We start from the raw sequence: 18,853 nt of genomic DNA, 5'->3' as shown, positions 1-18,853 counted from the left end.
TGACGGCGGAACGTAACTGACTCCTCATCCCTGGTCTGGGGTCCCGTGTGTGCTCTCAGCGGCTGCGGGCCGTGCGCGGTCCAGGCTTTGCTGGCGCTGGCCTCCAGGGGCCCGAGCGCGCTTGGTGTTCTCGGCAGTGAATTGTTGACATGTGGAAAATAGTGAAGTTGTAACCGAATATTGACGTTGCTAATGAGACGTCATGATTTTTTCTTTAACTGTCCATCTTTTCAGGTAGGGTTACCCATTACAGACATAACGTCTGCGTAGGACCCGCCAGGCTTGCTTCTTAAGGCTGGCACACACTTGAATGGCTGTTTCGTACAGACTCCTGCCAGCCCCAAGTGCTCCGTGTTCCCACTCGTGGTAGGCTGCTGCGGTTGAAACATTTTCTTTTACGTGTCACGTGACTGAAGTTTTACGTAAGATGTAGAAAGTCAAGGTTACAGCGCCCTTTTCTAGCAGAAGTGATCTGTATGTTAACGCAGGGAACGTTTGCGTGGCTGGGTCCAGGGACACATTCTGTCCGAGGTATAGGTGATTCTGGGTCCCCAGAGGTGACTCACTCATAGAAGAATCTTCAGTTTTGAAAACCAACACGTTGCTTCTCAGAAGGCACAGTCACTACAACAACATGGTGTTTAGTGTCTTTTAAATCATCACGGATTAGGGGCGCCTGGGTGGCGCAGTCGGTTAAGCGTCCGACTTCAGCCAGGTCACGATCTCGCGGTCCGGGAGTTCGAGCCCCGCGTCAGGCTCTGGGCTGATGGCTCGGAGCCTGGAGCCTGTTTCCGATTCTGTGTCTCCCTCTCTCTCTGCCCCTCCCCCATTCACGCTCTGTCTCTCTCTGTCCCAAAAATAAATAAACGTTGAAAAAAAAAAAATTAAAAAAAAAAAAAATTAAATCAACACGGATTAGAGGAACCTGGGTGGCTCAGTCAGTTAAGAGTCTGACTTCCGCTCAGGTCATGATCTCACAGTTTGTGAGTTCAAGCCCCGTGTCGGGCTCTGTGCTGACAGCTCAGAGCCTGGAGCCTGCTTTGGATTCTGGGTCTCCCTCTCTCTCTGCCCTTTCTCCACTCGTGCTGTCTCTCAAAAATAAATTTAAAAAAAAATGTTAAATCATAACTTATTGAAGTATAAGATTTTTCTTCTGTTTTTTATTTTTATATCACATTAGGTTCTCTGCCTTAAGTGGAATGAAGAAGTACTCGTGTGCTTTATGTATTGCCTAAAAATAAGATTCGGCTTTAATAGCTTAGCTATTTTTTTTGTTGGTAATTTTTTTAATTTTTTTGTTTTTTTAATTAGTTTTTTCTTTTTAATTTACATCCAGGGTATTTAGCATATAGTGCAACAATGATTTCGGGAGTAGATTCCTTAGGGCCCCTTACCCGTTTAGCCCTTCCCCCCTCCCACAACCCTCCAGCAACCCTCTGTTTGTTCTCCATATTTAAGAGTCTCTTATGTTTTGTCCCCTCCCTGTTTTTATTATTTTTGCTTCCCTTCCCTTATGTTCATCTGTTTTGTCTCTTAAATTCCTCGTGTGAGTGAAGTCATATGATATTTGTCTTTCTCTGACTAATTTCACTTAGCATAATACTCTTCATTTCCATCCACGTAGTTGCAAATGGCAAGATTTCATTCTTTTTGATTGCCGAGTAATACTCCATTGTATATATATACCACATCTTCTTTATCCATTCATCCGTCGATGGACATTTGGGCTCTTTCCATACTTTGGCGGTTGTCGGTAGTGCTGCTATAAACGTGGGGAGGCATGTGTCCCTTCGAAACAGCACACCTGTATCCCGTGGATAAATGCCTAGTAGTGCAATTGCTGGGCTGTAGAGTAGTTCTATTTTTAGCGTTTTGAGGAACCTCCAGACTGTTTTTCAGAGTGGCTGCACCAGCTTGCATTGCCACCAGCAGTGCAAAAGAGATCCTCTTTCGCCACATCCTCGCCAACATGTGTTTTTGCCTGAGTTGTTAATGTTAACCATTCTGGCAGGTGTGAGGTGGTACCTCATTGTGGTTTTGTATTTCCCAGATGATGAGTGACGTTGAGCATTTTTTCATGTGTCGGTTGGCCATCTGGATGTCTTCTTTGGAGAAGTGTCTATTCATGTCTTTTGCCTATTTCTTCACTGAATTATTTGGTTTTTGGGTGTTGTTGTGTTTGATAAGTTCTTTGTAGATTTTGGATACTAACCCTTTATCTGATAATGTCATTTGCAAATATCTTCTCCCATTCTGTCCGTTGCCTTTTAGTTTTGCTGATTGTTTCCTTCGCTGTGCAGAAGCTTTTTATTTTGATGAGGTCCCAGTAGTTCATTTTTGCTTTTGTTTCCTTTGCCTCCGGAGTCGTGTTAAGTAAGAAGTTGCTGCAGCTGAGGTGAAAGAGGTTTTCGCCTGGTTTCTCCTCAAGGATTTTGATGGCTTCCTGTTTTACATTTGGGTCTTTCATCCATTCTGAGTTTATTTTTGTGTAGGTGTAAGAAAGTGGTCCAGGTTCATTCTTGTGCATGTCGCTGTCCCGTTTTCCCAGCACCACTTGCTGAAGAGACTGTCTTTATTCCTTTTTTTTTTTTTTTTTAATTTTTTTTAACGTTTATTTATTTTTGAGACAGAGAGACAGAGCATGAACGGGAGAGGGGCAGAGAGAGAGGGAGACACAGAATCGGAAACAGGCTCCAGGCTCTGAGCCATCAGCCCAGAGCCCGACACGGGGCTCGAACTCACGGACCGTGAGATCGTGACCTGAGCCGAAGTCGGACGCTTAACCGACTGAGCCACCCAGTCACCCCAAGACTGTCTTTATTCCATTGGATGTTCTCTCCCACTTTGTCAAAGATGAGTTGGCCATACGTTTGTGGGTCCATTTCTGGGTTCTCTATTCTGTTCCATTGATCGGAGTGTCTTTTTCTTGTGCCAGTACCATACTGTCTTGATGATGACAGCTTTGTAATACAGCTTGAAGTCTGGGATTGTGATGCCTCCTGCTGTGGTTTTCTTTCTCAAGATTGCTTTGGCTAATTCGGGGTCTTTTCTGGTTCCGTACAAATTTTACGTTGGTTCTAGCTGTGTGAAGAATGCTGGTGTTACTTTGGTAGGGATTGCAGGTATTTTTAAACCATAATCTTGTAAGACTGAAATTAAGGTCATCTTTAGAAGTTTTGATAAGATCACCTCTGGTGTTTGTTTTTGGTAAGTCAGTCTGTATGCGGCTTCTGAATGGGGGCTCCAGGCAGAGGTCTGTGCCTCGCCATTTCAAGGTATCGGGTGCTGGGTCCACACAGCTGCTCACAGCCTCAGGGCTTCTGCTTGGGGAGGAGCTGGGGATGAAAACGACATTTTCTAAGTCATATTTAACATTGAAAACTAACTCTAGCCCACCAAATTGGGGCCAAATTTGTAATTCCTTACCGTGTTCCCCGTGGTAAAGTGCAAAGCAAACCAGCGATGGTAATGAGTTTCACGTCCCGCCTCCGCATAAGGTACCCGTGGCTGACGCTGCGCGAGCTGGTGCCAGCCAGCCATTGGCCGGCCGCTCTCCTTCCGAGGCGCAGACCCAGACCTAGGGGGCGCCCGCAGGCGGGGAGAAGCCCAGGGTGCTGCCCGGATAGGACCTGCGCTGCTCGGGCCGGTCCGTGCGGGCCCTGGTAGCGGGGCGGGCTGCCGTGGGGAGGAAGCAAGGTTTCGGGAGCAGGGTTTGCTCTGCCTTCGTGTGTGAGGCCCTTGTGATTGCCCCGGACACGGTGCCCGAGCTGCCCACGCGGGGTCTGCTTCCTGCATGTGTTGTGGTAGCAACGTGGCCCGCCTGCTGGACAGAATAAAAGTGCCAGTGCTTCTTTAGTTAAAATAAAATCCAAGTGTTATCTGATGGAGCGGACCGTCCCGGTGCCGGACGGGCCTCTTTCCCAGATAACTTCAGGGCTGCCGGTGATGGCCACCTGATCCCAGTGGTCTGCGGCGTGGCCCTGTGTCAGCGCTCCGGGCTTGCGGGCCGTGCGCACTCCCTCTCTCTTCCTGACTTTCGGGTCTGTTCTGGAGCCTTCCCCGGGGCTCTGGTGCCGCCCTGCCCGGCACCCCTCGTTCTGAAGGAGAAGCGTGTGTCTCCGTGTCGCGGTTCCCCAGCCTCCGCGGACACGGTGCACGCGGAGCCCAGGCCCGGGACTCTCGAGGGAAAACCTGGTAAAATGTCAGGGTGTCTGACTGACCTCCCCGTTGTAATTGTCACATACAGATTTTGGGACGGGTCTGCAAAAAAAACCAACACTGTTTCGTGAGCTGGAGGTGAGCCCGAGCCCATGACCGCTTACCTGGAGCAGGCTCATTCCGTGGCGTGTATTTTTCACGAACGGCTCAGGGTTTTCTCTGTGATGCCGGAGGGTGGGATGTGACGATGAACTGATCTTTAGAACGACAGCGTGTGTTATTTGGGAGGTTTTAGTGCAATTAAATTGATTCTGTGTGGAATCCTTTATGGCAAAATCAAACCGCTCCTCATATTATTTTTGACTGGGTTGTCATAGAAACAGGACAAAAAGAAACGGGGTTTTTTGGTCCAGGTTTCTGCTCACCATACGTCTCCCTGAAACGGTAATTTCACTGAATGAACAAACACTAAAACAAGAGTCCAAAACCCATCATCACGGGACCCCCCCTTGGGGGCCTTGGCCCCCAGCGCACGAGGGTCTCGTCGAGTGGCGAGCTGTCGCTGCCCGCGGGCCTGGCTGCCGTGTGCGGCCCGCGTCGCTGCGCGGACAGAGCGAGCGTCTCTCCAGGCACACAGAGAGGAAGAATAACATATTTTAACAGGTGGTTTTGCATCCAGAGAATCTCATAGACTTAGATCGTCCACCCTAATCCCCACAAGAGGCGGCAGGTTCTGGATTGAGCTGCCACAGCCTGTCCTTGGTTCGCGCTGAGGGGCCGGACGGCCATTGTGGACGGGAGACGCTTCCAGGCTCTAGTTTCGTGGCGCTCTGGCTTCTTCCCATTGCCAGCACTCAGGACACACAGAAACAACTCGCTTCAATTTCACTGCTTTTCTTACATCCTTCTGATAGAGATGTCAGTGAGCTGAAAATTGCTGAGGGAGGGAGGATGCGCAAAGGCCAGGGGAAGGCCGAGAAGCCGCAGGCCTGAGTCAGCCGTAAATCACCTGGTCTGATCTGGGGTCGGGGAGGATCGGGGCTGCTGACCGTGGGCACCCGCAGCACATACTCCGGCCGCAGGAGTGTTGCACGCTGGTTAAGTTCAGCATCTGTGGGACAGGTGTCCCGGACGGGGGAGCAGAGTCTGACTCCACCTTGGAACCTGATCCGGTTCCACGTCGGGAGAGTGGTAAGGCCGGGGGAGGGGGGCCCAGAAGGACAGATGGGGTGCTGGCCAGACAGACAGCAGAGCAAAACGCCTTGTCTTCCTCTGCCCAGGTCCCGGTCCCGGTCCCCTCGGAGAAGAGCGCACTCTCCTGAGAGACGGAGGGAAGAGAGGAGCGTCCCCACCGCCTACCGGATGAGTAACAGTCCGGGCGTCAGCCGGAAGCGGACCCGGTCCAGGTGGGGGTCTGTGAGCTCACAGAGTGTGTACAGGAAGTGTGCAGATGGGGCACACGCTTGGAGGCAGGGCTGGGGACACCCGGCAGCTGTCCCTCGGACACTGAGCCCTTCCGGTGTTCTCCTTACTCCAGGACTCCGAGCGCAGGCGGCTCCGTCGTGCCGGGGTCCGGTGGTTTCTGGCACGCCCTGCACCGGCCCCCACATGGAGCCGCTGTGGGCTCCACACGCACCCTGCTGACAGGGAAGGGAGTGTGGGGACACTGGACAAGGGAAGTGAGGGAATGCCTGCTGCCGCCCAGGGAGCAGGTGGCCGTGGGCCGGTGTTCCTGAGCGTCGACTCCTCAGCCACCACGCCTGGCCCCGGGGCCTCTGTCCCAACCAGCCAGCGTCCCCAGCTGCCCCTCCTGGGGAGGGACTCCAAGGCCCCACACGGAAAGCCCCTGCGTCCCTTGAAGGACACGTCCAGGCCATCTGTGCCTCCCTGGGGCACGCGGTAGACAGGCCAGAGCGTGCTGAGTCCTCCCGTCCAGCCGGGGTGCTGCCCGCTGACCGCTTTGCATCACTCAGCCTCTTTGTTTCCGTCCTCCCTGGAAGGGAGCGGCCTCACTGGCGCGTCCCTGTGCGGGAGTCTGCAGCCCCGGCTCCGCCAGCTGGGCGGGGAGCAGCACGCCCGACACGGAGGGGCCCAGAGGGGGCGGGGCAGGTTCCCTACCTGCTGCCGCGGGTGTGTGAGTCCAGACACGCGGGGTCCCTGAACCTCCCCGACCGCAGAGCCGAGTGGCAGGTGTCGAGAGCCCGGCGGTCACCTGCTCCCGCCCTTCTTGACGGTACCTGCAGCGGCCGCGGGTCCGAAACGACGTTTCTACCGGAAACCTGTCCCTGCCATGTGGCGGGTTACGTGACCGCTCCGTTCCCTGGTGAGACGTGATCTCTTGCCCTTCAGACGGCAGTCAGCCGAGGAGCTGCAGGGCTCGCGGGGTTCGGCAGGCGGGCTCGGGCACGCCCGCTCCGTGCACTTGCGGCTGCCGCTTCGTCCCGCCGGGAGCACCGGGGCGGCGTGGCGACAGTGGGAGGGCATTTCCGCGGGTGCTCCCTGAACACGCGGAATCCATCGTCCCCCTTGGTGGACGTAAAGGGCAAATAGACGGTCTCAGGTTAATTCCTCGTAACAAAAGATCTCTCCTGGCAGGTGCTTTCTTGCTCTGCCCTCAAATTAACCTTCACGTTAAATGAGCGATCTCGGGAGAAGGCGCTGGTTTTATCCAGAATCCTGAGACCTCGTGTGCTCACTGCAGCTTTAACGAGTCGTACAGAACAAGTGAGGCTCCGCGCCCAGGCCTGACCCCAGGGGGTGGGAAGCCGTGCCTCGGGCCCCGCAGAGGGCCTGATGTGCCCCGTGCCCCGGCCGTGTCAGCGCCACAGCTGGACGGCGTCCCCTCCAGCCTGTGCGCAGAGCAGCTGCGGGGCCGGTGCCGTGCATGGTGGCAGGTGGCTGATTCCCCACCGAGCCGGGGCTGCCTTAACCCTGTCCGGTCAGCCAGGCCCAGGGGACGGTGCCACCCCCACAGCTGAAGGATGGCGGCTACAAGCTGATCACTGAGTGCCGCTTTCACTGACTCCTGGCCTTAAATTTTTCATTAAATTTTCAATAGGCAGTCTTTTTTTTTTTTTTAAGTTTATTTATTTTTGAGAGGGAGAGAGAGAATCCCAAGCAGGCTCCACACTGTCAGCGCAGAGCCTGATGTGGGGCTCAAACTCAAACTGTGAGATCATGACCTGAGTTGAAACCGAGAGTTGGACGCTTAACTGACTTAGCCACCTAGGCGTCCCGGTTTTTTTAATAGATAGTCTTAGGCTTCCTCCTTAAAAACCATACAGCGGGGGCGCCTGGGTGGCTCTATTGGTTGAGCATCTGACTCTTGATCTCTGCTCAGGTCATGATCTCCTGGTTCGTGAGTTTGAGCCCCATGCACTGACAGGGAGGAGCCTGCTTGGGATTCTCTCTCTTTCCTCTCTTTGTTCCTCCGTCTCAAAACAAATTTTATTTAAAAAAAAAAAACAAAAAAAATGTACAACGAATATCCATACGCATGTAACTGCCAGCTCGATTTAGCAGGGCCCACGTTTTTCTTTTTCTTTTTTTTTTTTACAGTTTTTTTTTTCTATTTTTTATTTTATTTTTTTTCAATATATGAAGTTTATTGTCAAATTGGTTTCCATACAACACCCAGTGCTCATCCCAAAAGGTGCCCTCCTCAATACCCATCACCCACCCTCCCCTCCCTCCCACCCCCCCATCAATCCTCAGTTTATCTCAGTTTTTAAGAGTCTCTTATGCTTTGGCTCTCTCCCACTCTAACCTCTTTTTTTTTTTTTTTTCTTCCCCTCCCCCATGGGTTTCTGTTAAGTTTCTCAGGATCCACATAAGAGTGAAACCATATGGTGTCTGTCTTTCTCTGTGTGGCTTATTTCACTTAGCGTCACACTCTCCAGTTCCATCCACGTTGCTACAAAGGGCCATATTTCATTCTTTCTCATTGCCACGTAGTACTCCATTGTGTATATAAGCCACAATTTCTTTATTCATTCAACAGTTGATGGACATTTCGGCTCTTTCCATCATTTGGCTATTGTTGAAAGTGCTGCTATAAACATTGGGGTACAAGTGCCCCTATGCATCAGCACTCCTGTATCCCTTGGGTAAATTCCTAGCAGTGCTATTGCTGGGTCATAGGGTAGGTCTATTTTTAATTTTTTGAGGAACCTCCACACTGTTTTCCAGAGTGGCTGCACCAATTTGCATTCCCACCAACAGTGCAAGAGGGTTCCCGTTTCTCCACATCCTCTCCAGGATCTATAGTCTCATGATTTGCTCATTTTGGCCACTCTGACTGGCATGAGGTGCTATCTGAGTGTGGTTTTCATTTGTATTTCCCTGATGAGGAGCGACGTTGAGCATCTTTTCATGTGCCTGTTGGCCATCCGGATGTCTTCTTTAGAGAAGTGTCTATTCATGTTTTCTGCCCATTTCTTCACTGGGTTATTTGTTTTTCGGGTGTGGAGTTTGGTGAGCTCTTTATAGATTTTGGATACTAGCCCTTTGTCCGATATGTCATTTGCAAATATCTTTTCCCATTCCGTTGGTTGCCTTTTAGTTTTGTTGGTTGTTTCCTTTGCTGTGCAGAAGCTTTTTATAGGGCCCACGTTTTTCTGTGTGGCTGTCCCCCTCCCACCTCCCCCCTCTTTTGCGTGTATTCTGTGACAACTCCAGGGCCAACCGTACTGTGGAGGGTTGGACTTGTCTTACTGTGTCCTCGTGGAGGGGTCCGTGGTGAACATTTTGGCAAGAGCGCTACACAGGTGGTGTGGGACTTCGTGCACATCACACCCCGCTGTCACATCCTCAGTGATGGCTGTCGGATGGCTTGGTCGAGGCTGCGTGCCCCACGCAGGGGGTCGTGAGTGGGTAAGGTGGTGGGCCCCTGCAGGCGACCTGGCGGTGGGAGTGTGACACCACAGACGTCCCACTGATAGCCACTCTCCTCTCACTGGCCTCGGCATCCCCGGTGTGGAGTTGGTTCTGACATCGGTAATGGCAAAACGCTGGCTTTCGGATTCCGTCTTTCCTTCTCTAAAGAAGGCACACACACCCTTAGTTTCGGTGCCACTGTGGTCTTTGGGGCTCGGGGTTTGCTTCTCCATCTGTTGTGCACTAATCTGTTTCCGTCTCTTGTGCCAGGACTAACGTGACCGTGACACCGTCTCACATTTGGCCCCGCGGTTCTCCAAGCACTTTGTTGCTTTTTGGCACAAGGTACTCCGGGCTTAGCTGGTGCTTTCCCTGCCCCAGCACCGGGGTCGGCTGTTTGTCCGAGGAACCCCGGTTCCTGTTACTCAGTGTTTGGATGTTAGGATACGGTTGCGTTGAATTTTTTGAAGAGTACAAATCATGGGAATATTTGGCCACGTTGTATCACAGAGCTTCTCAGCAGGACGCCCGGTGTTTTGTTACAGCAGATAGTCCGTGATTCGTCGATTCGTCAAGGGTTTTGCCGTTGGACTCCTCGTGCTCAGCACACCCGTGGGTGTTGAGTGGGGGGAGTGCCCCGCCGTTACAGGCTCCAGTGCACCAAGCGTCACCGGTCCACGGCAGACTTTGTCATCGAAGGGTGCGTGTCTTCATTCCCTGGAGCAGCCACCGGAAAGAAAAAGGAGATAAAACCCAACAGAGGACATAAAACAGAACCTTAAAAAATGACTTGACTGAAAAGAAAGCAGGAAGTGGGGGAGGGCAGGAAAACTGCACGTGGACGACGGAAACGGGAGGGTCACCGGGTCAGCGTCGCCCTCACGGATGCAGGGCGACCGGACACCAGTTACGAGGCAGAAGCCTTAGGCTGTGCTGGAGACAGCGCCTCGTGCTAGGCCGCTTGCAGGGGCGCCTTCGGTGTGCACGTCGGTCGGGCGCTGAGAGACGGGGAGAGGCACCCGCCGGTCCGGCTGCTGGGGCACACGCCTCTTGATCTCGGGGTCGCGAGCCCCTCGTGGGGTGGAGAGATGTCTTGATGGGGACAGGTGCACGTGCGGCGCTGTGAGCAGAAAGGCCCCACGGCCGCGCTGACAGCAGGGGCCGGAGGAGCGCCAGGCTCGCGAGGACGTGGCTTCCAACGTGGGCGCTGAGACCGAGCGGAAGCAGAAGCCGAGGCACCCGGGGGCCAAGCAGACAACAGCGTGGATCTAGAAACTGTAAACGGTCGCCCGACTGGCTTGTGCAGTGTGCTGGTAGTCCTTGAAGACTCCGACGGCAGAGTGTGTCGTGTGTTTCCTCAGCACGTGGCAGCAAGTGTGGAACTCTTTACAAAGATACGCGGAGGGCGCCTGGGTGGCTCAGTCAGTTAAGCGTCTGACTCTTGATCTTGGCTCGGGTCATGCGCTTGTGGTTCTTGGGATCAAGCCCCGTGTTGGGCTCTGTGCTGATGGTGTGGAGCCTGCTAGGGATTCTCTCTCTCTCTCTCTCTCTCTCTCTCTCTCTCTCTCTCTCTGTGTCTCTCTGTCTCTCTCCCCACTCACACACACATGCTCTCAAAATAAACTTAAAAATCTGGAAGATCCCCAAGTATTGGGAAGTTAACACCTTTCTAAATTACCCGTAGGTCAAAGACAAAATCACAAGAGAAAGTAGAAAACGTTTTAAAATGAACGGCAGTGAACATGTAGTGCAGCCACATCTTTAACGTGCAGGTGTGCATAGAAGGATGTCAGTAGCGTTAAATGTCTGTGTCAGAAAAGAAGGAAGGTCTAAAAATAACGATCTAATGTTTTCTAGAAACTAGAAAGCACTAGTTTAGCCAGTGCTAAAAAAGAAACCACTAGAAAAAGAATGAATTAAACCTAAAGGAGGTGGAAGCAAGGAAGTAATAAAGGTGAGATCAGAAGTCAAGAAAATGAAAACTAATAATTTTCAAATTCATGTGGAACTGTGAAGAGCCTGGATAGCCCAAGCAGGTCCTGAGAAGGAGAAGCAAAGCGGGAGGCCTCAGTCCCAGATGCCAAGTCCCATGAGAGCAGCAGTGATCCAAACAGAACAGACCAGAAAGCCCGGAAATGGACCCACAGTTACATGGTCAACTCACCTTCAACAAAGCAGGAGAGAGTATCCAGTGGGAAAAAGACGGTCTCTTCTGCAAGCGGGGTTGAAGAAACGGGACAGCAACGTGCACCATGAACCCGGACTGCGTTCTTACACTGTGCACAAAAATAAACTCAGAGCGGATGGAAGGGGTGCCCAGGGGGGCTCAGTCTGTTAAGCATCTGACTCTTGATTTTGGCTCAGGTCACGATCTCACGATCGAGCCCCACATCAGGCTCTGCACTGACAGTGTGGAGCCTGCTAGGGATTCTCTCTCTCCCTACCTCTCTCCCTACCTCTCTCCCTCCCTCCTTCCCTCTCTCTCCCCCTTCCTCCCTCCCTCCCTCCCTCCCTCTCTCTCCCTCTCTCTCTCTCTCTCTCAAAATAAATTTTAAAAAATGGATGAAAGACCTAAATGTGAGACAGGAAGGTATAAAAATCTTAGAAGAGAGGGGCGCCTGGGTGGCTCAGTCAGTTGAGCGTCCGGCTTTGGCTCAGGTCATGATCTCATAGCTCATGAGTTCAAGCCCCGATTCAGGCTCTGTGCTGACAGCTCAGAGCCTGGAGCCTGCTTCTGCTTCTGTGTCTCCCTCTCTCTCTGCCCCTAACCCACTCGCATTCTGTGTCTGTCTCTCTCAAAAATAAATAAACATTAAAAAAATTTTTGTTTAAATCCTAGAGGAGAAAATAGATAGAAAACCTCATTGACATAAAGTACAGCCATTTCTTTCTAGACACGTCTCCGGAGGCAAGGGAAACAAAAGCACAAATGAACTACTGGGACCTCATCGATATAAAAAGCTTCTGCACGGCGAAGGAAACAATCAGCAAAACTAAAAGGCAGCCTATGGAATGGGGGAAGATATTTGCAAACGACATAGCGGATAAAGGGTTAGTATCCAAAATCTACAAAGAACTTATCAAACTCAGCTCCCCCAAAAACGAATAATCCAATTTAAAAATGGGCAGAAGACACGAACAGACGTTTCTCCAAAGAAGACATGTGGATGGCCATCAGACACAAGAAAAGATGTTGGGGCGCCTGGGGAGCTCAGTCAGAGTGTTCGACCCTGCTCGGGTCATGATCTCACGGTTTGTGAGACTGAGCCCTGTGTCGGACTCCTTGCTGGGTGTGGAGCCTGCTTGGGATTCTCTGTCTCTTTCTCTCTCAAAGGAGAAGAAAAAGAAAAACCCACTAATTCAGAGAGATACGTGCACCCTCTGCTCATAGCAGCAGCAGCAGCAGCCACGCTGTGGCAGGAGCCCACGGGTCCATCCGTCGGTGAACGAGTAACGATGTGTGTGCACACGATGGGCTGTCACTCTTCTACGAGAGTAAAATCTTGCCGTTCGCTCGGATGTCGCTCGCGTGGGATGTACAAAACGAAGCAAGTGGGCGGACACAGACCCTGAATACAGAGAACAGACCGGTGGTGGCCGGCCGAGCGGGAGGGGGACAGGCTTCAGGTCGTGGGAGGAGGCGTAGGGAGCACAGCCCGTGGCGGCTCTGTCGGTGACCGACGGCGGCTGCCGTCGCAAGCACCGCGTCACACGGGTCCCGTCACCGCAGCCTGGAGCCGATGTAGCTGTATCATCTGTACTTTGGTTTTGTTAAGGAAGAGGCGGGGGGAGAAAAGGGGAAACAGACTAGGGGCAAAACTGAAAAGTTGGTTCTTTGAAAATGATCAGGGAATTGGTAAATCTTTAGATCGATCAAGAGTGAAAACCTACGGACAATTAAAGAATAATAAGGAAATATATATTTTTCTAGTTAACTTGACAACGTAGATGAAATGGACAAATTTCTTGAAACATCCAAGCGGCCACCATGACAGCAAAAGAAATAGAAAATCTAAGTAATTCTGCCAAAGAATTTATTTGTAATTTAAAACCACAGAACTCCAGGCCCAGACGGCTTTCATCATTAAATTCTAACAAATGTTCAGGGAAGAAGAGATATGCCAGTTTAGAGACGGTCTTGGCAACACAGAACGTTTCGCTCACCTCGTGAGGCACCACGGCCGTGGCTCCTGAAGAGGCGTGTGTGTGGTGTATGTGGGCAGGGTCGCATATGCGCAGGGCGAGGGAGGGTGACTGGGGACAGGGACATGTGTGGCAAGGGTGTGTGTGGACAGGGGCGGGGGTGGTAGGCGACATCATTCGCGTCTCTTCTCCCCGCCGATGGACCCAGTGCGCCCCGTCAGGACTCCACCATCTCTCAGGGACTGGCGAGCGACCGGATGCCCGGTCCGTGCGGAAACGGGGGACCCGGAGCGGCCACCACAGTCTCTCAAAAGGACAGGGTTGGAGGGTGTCTGCTGCCCTTTCCAGACCCGCCAGGAGGCCTCCAAGGAAAACCGGGAGCCATAGCGTTACAACGACAGGGGCGCCACAGCAGCCCGTGAGGAGAGGAGAGGCGGCCTGTGCCGGCCCTGAGCGCGCGGAGGCCCCCGGAGGCAGGGAGCGGTGAACGTGACCTCGCTGGGGTTAAAAACCTCACTCTCAAGTCGGGGCTGAGAGCGCAAAGAGGCACCCACAGGCCAGGAGACACTCGCACAGCGCCACCCCCGACGAAGGGGGCAGGTGACGTGAAGGACATTCCATAAACGCAGGCTGAAGCCGCTGCCCCTGGCGTGGCCGCTGCGTGTGGCCCTCCGGGCACTCGCTCGCCATAGACACCTGCCCACGAGAGCAGCTCCACTTGTGATCGCCCAGAGCGGCAACGGCCCGGGTGAGCGTCCACGGGAGAGAGCGGCGGTGTGGCGGTGGGCCCCGCACGGTGCTGCGGCAGCGGCCAGAGCAACAGCCAGTCTGTGGGCGGCACGGATTGGGCAGGGGCCCCCGGACTCGGAAGAGCCACGCTGTGATTCCACGGGTGTGTGTTTTCATCGAGGGGACGTAGATCAGAGCAGGGGTCCCCTCTGTGGGTGGGAAAGGGGGTCCGGTGACTGGAGGCAGCAGGGAGGGAACTTTCTAGAACGGTGGCTCCTGATGCCGAGAGGAGTCCGTGCGTCGTGACGCCCACACCTTGCAGAACGCCACCCGCAGCGCTAAGACCGTCGTGTGTCTCTGGATGAAAAGCGCACCTCATGTTTTCTAAAAAGAAGGGATTCTGTCATTCCTCAAGCAGGTGCTCTGGAAGTTTCGTCCGTGACATCAAGCTGTCGTCAGACTGAGCCTGACTCACGGGCAGGGATCGCCAGCCTGCCTCTCGTCGGCCCCTGAGCGCGGCCACGGAAACCAATCCGACTGGGGGCTTAAACCATCGTGGGCGACTGCCACGAGCTGCCACGTAGGTCATCATCTCTGCTGCTTTCTCTGAGGTCCTAGCGCACGCGTGCGGGCGTAAACTCCGCACAGAACTTCAGCAAGTTCAGAAAATAGGCGTGCTGGGTGGCTTCCGTGTGCGCCTGTCCAGTTGTGGACACCCTCGTCCTTGCTGGCGCGTGAGGCCGCCTGCCCGAGGCCCTGACCCGCCGGGGACCCCGCCTCCACAGCCGAGCGTGAGTCACTGCACCTCTGGCTTTTTGCGACGACGGCACCGTGGGGGCCTGGCGGGTGGGCACGTGGGCGGGCCGCAAGGCATCCCCAGGTGGGCAAGGGCCCACGAGCCGCTCTGTGCCCCAGAGCACAGACCTGGGACACCTTACGCAGTGAAGACAACGCGGTTCCACGTTTCCTGAGATCCCTTCATCCGTGAGGCCCCGAGATGGGCACATGTGACAGTGTCATGACCCCACTTTCCGTATACGGTTCTCAAGCACGTTCTCCACCACCCACCAGCCACCCGTCGCTCACGTGTGGCCGGGCAGAGTTTCCAAACAGCCAGCGACCCCCCCTTTCTGGAGGAACCAAAGGCAAGAGAGCAGGGACGCTCGGTGCCTGTCTGGACCGCAGGCTGCTCTGACCTCCCACACGTGCTCCCTTCTTCAGTGTGTTTTGGGGAGTGGGCGGGAGGCCGGTGGGGGCTGGGGGGGCGGGTGGGGGACAGGACGGTTCGGAGGGGTGGTGGGGACAGGGGTGGGCTCTGCCGTCACGGAAGCTCAGGGCAGAGAGAAGGAGCGCTTTTGTGCGCGCGGTACCCGGCTTAGCGAATCCCCCGTTTCTTGCTAGAAGTTCTCCAGTCGGCGTGACTGGATAAGCAGTGTGAGTGGCACCGGGTCGCTCTCCATGGGCGTCCTACGTGCCGACTGCTGGCCTCTGGACACGGGGTGGGGACAGACCGCCTCCGGACAGGGTGGCCTGCGTTCCCTCCTGGGTGGCCTTTGCTGCATCTGTCTGTCGGGAGTCAAACAGAATGCTCAGCGCTTCGAAAAGCAGTTCGCCCGTGTGGACGGGTCCCTTGGAAACCACTCGAAACTCCTCCAGAGCCCCGGGTGTCTTTGTCTGAACCTGCTTTCCCTGCAGGAGCCCCCACGAGAAGAAGAAGAAGAGGCACTCACGGTCACGGACCGAGTCCAAGGCCGGGTCCCAGTCGGCGTCCCCGAGCAAGCAGTCCGCGCGCCGGCACACGGCCCACTCGGCCAGCATCTCTCCCGTGGAGAGTCGGGGCTCCAGCCTGGAGCGCTCCAGGTAACCCCACGGACCCCTGCCCGTCGCCCGGACGGCGAGCGGGAGGCGGGCGCGGGAAGCGGTCAGAGCTGGGGCCAGGCCTCGGGAGCACCCGTCCGGGAGTCCCCGAGCGGCCTGCTCCTCCGTGGCTCTCCCCGACGTCAGAGACGAGAGTGGGTGTGGGGCGGGCGGGCGGGCCACCTTCCTCCGATGTGGAGGGCGTCCCACGGTCAGCTCTGCTGGGAAAGTCTGTCTTAGCGTGAGGGCAGCCGTTCTGAAGCCGCCCGACAACGGTGCCCTTGTTCTCACCGGCACCCACTGGGGAGCCCAGCGTGATCATGGGGCAGCTGGGCACGGGGGTGCACGGTGTCCCGGTCCCAAAGGCCATCCGTCGCACCACTAGCTCCAAGCCCCAGAAGTCAGCGGGGGGAACCGTCACTCCCGACGGAACAGGCCAGGTGATCTCAGAGGTTGTGGCTGTCACGTGAGTGGCCCCGTCGGCAGCACGGGCGTGGGTGTCCCTGTGGCCGTGGCCATCAGGAGGCGTTTGCCAGACCCGCCAGCTGCCCGTGCACCCAGCACCTGGGGAGGGGTCGCTCAGGAGGAGGGTCGCGGGCCTACAGCCCCCGGGTGGTCACTCAGAACCAAGATGGGAAGGAGCGCTGGCCCGGCCGCCGCCGGCTGTCTGGGAGGTGGCGTCACGCCCCGGCGTCCCCGGCGTCCCCAGCGTGGGCCGGCTTTCCAGCGCTCCCGTCCGGCCCTGCCGTTCGCTGTGTGCGCCTCACGGAACGTGCGTGGAAAATGTTTCCTGAGTTAGTTTGCACTTCATAAAGTATTTCAAACGTCTGTAGCATGAAGCATAAAAGCAAAGTGTATATTTATGACGATGACTTGTCTTTTAAAGACACTAGTAGCGAATACGGTAAAATGCTTAGTTTTGAAGCCTCTGACCTTTCTCTGTGTTCGCATTAGGGGCGTTTCTCAGGAAAAAGACGGCCAGATCTCCTCAGCAATTGTTTCCTCCGTGCAGAGCAAAATAACTCAGGTAACGGCCGCCGGCTCCCTCCCTCCCTCCCTCCCTCCCTCCCCCGCCCCGTCCCGAGGGGCCCCTGACCCCGCGGCCCGCGGGGACCCCACTCAAGTCGGTCTCCCAGCCCCGCACGGCAAGCCATCCAGACCCCTGTGTGTCTCCCCGTGCAGGACCTCATGGCCAAAGTGAGGGCGATGCTGGCGGCTTCGAAGAACATGCAGACCAGCGCCTCCTGAGGCCCGGGCTGCGGAGAGCCAGCGAGCGCACAGACCCGTCCGCACGCCGTCCGTGCTCCCCCGGGACGCCCCGGGCCGTCGGCGGTTTTTGTAAATTAATTTTTGATGACACTTTCAGTTTAAGACTTTTGACCAGCAGTCTCTTACCTGTATATTTGTAAATAATATCATGTTTCTGTGAAAACGTATTATCAAATAAAATGGGAGGAGAACACCTTTTCTAGCTAGCGACTGTGGGGCGGTTTCTTCCTCGTTCAGCCCGTGAGTTTGTTTTTACCCTTTGCCACCAGGCTCCCGGCGGGTGGTTCGCGTTGCGGCCCCCGCACGCCCGCCGCGGTCAGCGCTCAGGCGCCCCGTGCAGGCAGCGGGGCCACGGTTCGCCCTCGTCTGCGTCCCCGCCCGGGCCCCCCCCCTTGGCCCGGCCCCTGGGGACCTCTCGACGGTCGACTGGCGTCGGCCTCGGGGATGAGACACGGACCTGCTGCCCTGCCCGGGGTCGCAGGCCAGGTCGCCCGAGAGAGGCCGTTCCTGGGCCGGGCTTGACTCGCAACACCGAAAGGACTCGCCGCCCGGCCGAGGTCCGAGCTTCAGAGCGGCGCGGCCGTCGCCCTGCGGGGGGAATGTCCTGCTCTGCGCGCGCTCCGCCCACCCTGCCCGCGGCCCGGGCTCGGCCAGACGGAGAAGTGGAACTGGCCGGTTTTCCTTCTTCCGAAGTGGGCTCCTTCCGGGGGCTGCTGTGCCAGACGGTGGGGAAGACCTGGCACGGGGGGGGGGGGGGGGGGGGGGGGGGGCGCGGCTGTGTGCGGGCAGGCGTGGGGGAGGCGGGCGCCGCAGCGGGCTGGAGCCCGCCACCGCGTGCCCTTCCTGTGTGACCAGCTTCACGCCACGCCCTGTCCTCTGTGTTCCGTGTTGGCCTTTGAGACGCCCCTGCGGCTCCAAGGACCTGCCCGGCCCTGCTCACTACCCCCTACTGGGCCACATGGCGACTCAGCCTGTGGCCCCCGATGGCGGGCGGGCGGCCGTGTGCGGCACCCTCACGCAGGCGTTACATCCCTGGCCATGGAAGGGGGGGTCACGGCTTCGATTTCGACGCGAGCGCCTGCCCGCCTTCCAGAAAGCCTCCGCCAAATCATCGAGACCCTCCTGTGCCCTCCCCGGGCAGCGCGACCTCAGACGCCCGTCGCTGCTGCGTCGTTTCTGCGCTTCAGGTGACCCGGAGCGGCTGCTCCGATGTTGGCGCGTCCGTTCGGCCGGCCCCTTGGCCGGCTGTTACCCGCCCCCCCCCCCCCCTGAGCGTCTTACCTGTTCGCCATGTTCCGCACAGTTCCCTCAGCCCTTTGGGCGTGATTCATCTTTAAGTAATTTTCTTCCAATTCGTCCTTATCTTTGGTTATGGTTTTCACATGCAAACACGGCTGTTACCTGTGGCCATTCGCTTCTTCCCGGGGCCTCCGGCAGGGCCCGTGCGAGGCGCCGGGAGGCCCGCCTTGTCCCTCCTCACTCGTTTGCGTCGTTGGCGTGCAGGGTGCCATTTCCACTCGCAGGAGTCAGAAACCAGAGTCACAGCAGGGAGGTGACCCCCGGGGGTGGGGGTAGCCTGACGGCCAGGTGGGCACAGCTTTGCACACCGCGCCCCGGAGAGCCCACCCAGACAGCCACGTGGCGTGGGTTGTGTGCTTGGGGGACCGTCCCACACAGGGAAGTGGGAGGACCACGCAGCGTGGCTTCCCGTCCCGTGGGCTCCGCCTTGGTCCGGGGAGGCGCACGCTCGGGCTGCACAGACGGACAGGGACCCGTGCTGAGTTCGCCCACCGCGTGTCCTGCCACAGGTCCTGGGCGATGG

At 56.0% G+C, this 18,853-nt stretch overlaps 1 protein-coding gene across 2 annotated transcripts in view; it reads left to right on the top strand.

Annotated features, from left to right (window-relative positions):
- Positions 1-17,237, top strand: part of SFSWAP (splicing factor SWAP) — a 69,471-nt gene extending 52,234 nt beyond the window's left edge. For both annotated transcript variants that reach the window (XM_086681400.1, XM_086681401.1), the window contains exons 15-18: positions 5,439-5,564; positions 15,601-15,765; positions 16,717-16,789; positions 16,945-17,237. In XM_086681400.1, the coding sequence (XP_086537526.1) occupies positions 5,439-5,564; positions 15,601-15,765; positions 16,717-16,789; positions 16,945-17,010 (430 nt within the window). In that variant the 3' untranslated portion in view covers positions 17,011-17,237. The remainder of the gene's footprint in view (positions 1-5,438; positions 5,565-15,600; positions 15,766-16,716; positions 16,790-16,944) is intronic.
- Positions 17,238-18,853: the final 1,616 nt, after the last annotated feature.

This window comes from Puma concolor, chromosome D3, assembly GCF_028749965.1.
Source record: "Puma concolor isolate L17-30 chromosome D3, mPumCon1.1.hap2, whole genome shotgun sequence".
NCBI lineage: Eukaryota > Metazoa > Chordata > Mammalia > Carnivora > Felidae > Puma > Puma concolor.
The sequence above is the reverse complement of the archived record's forward strand: the minus strand, read 5'-3'. Positions and strand labels throughout refer to the sequence as shown.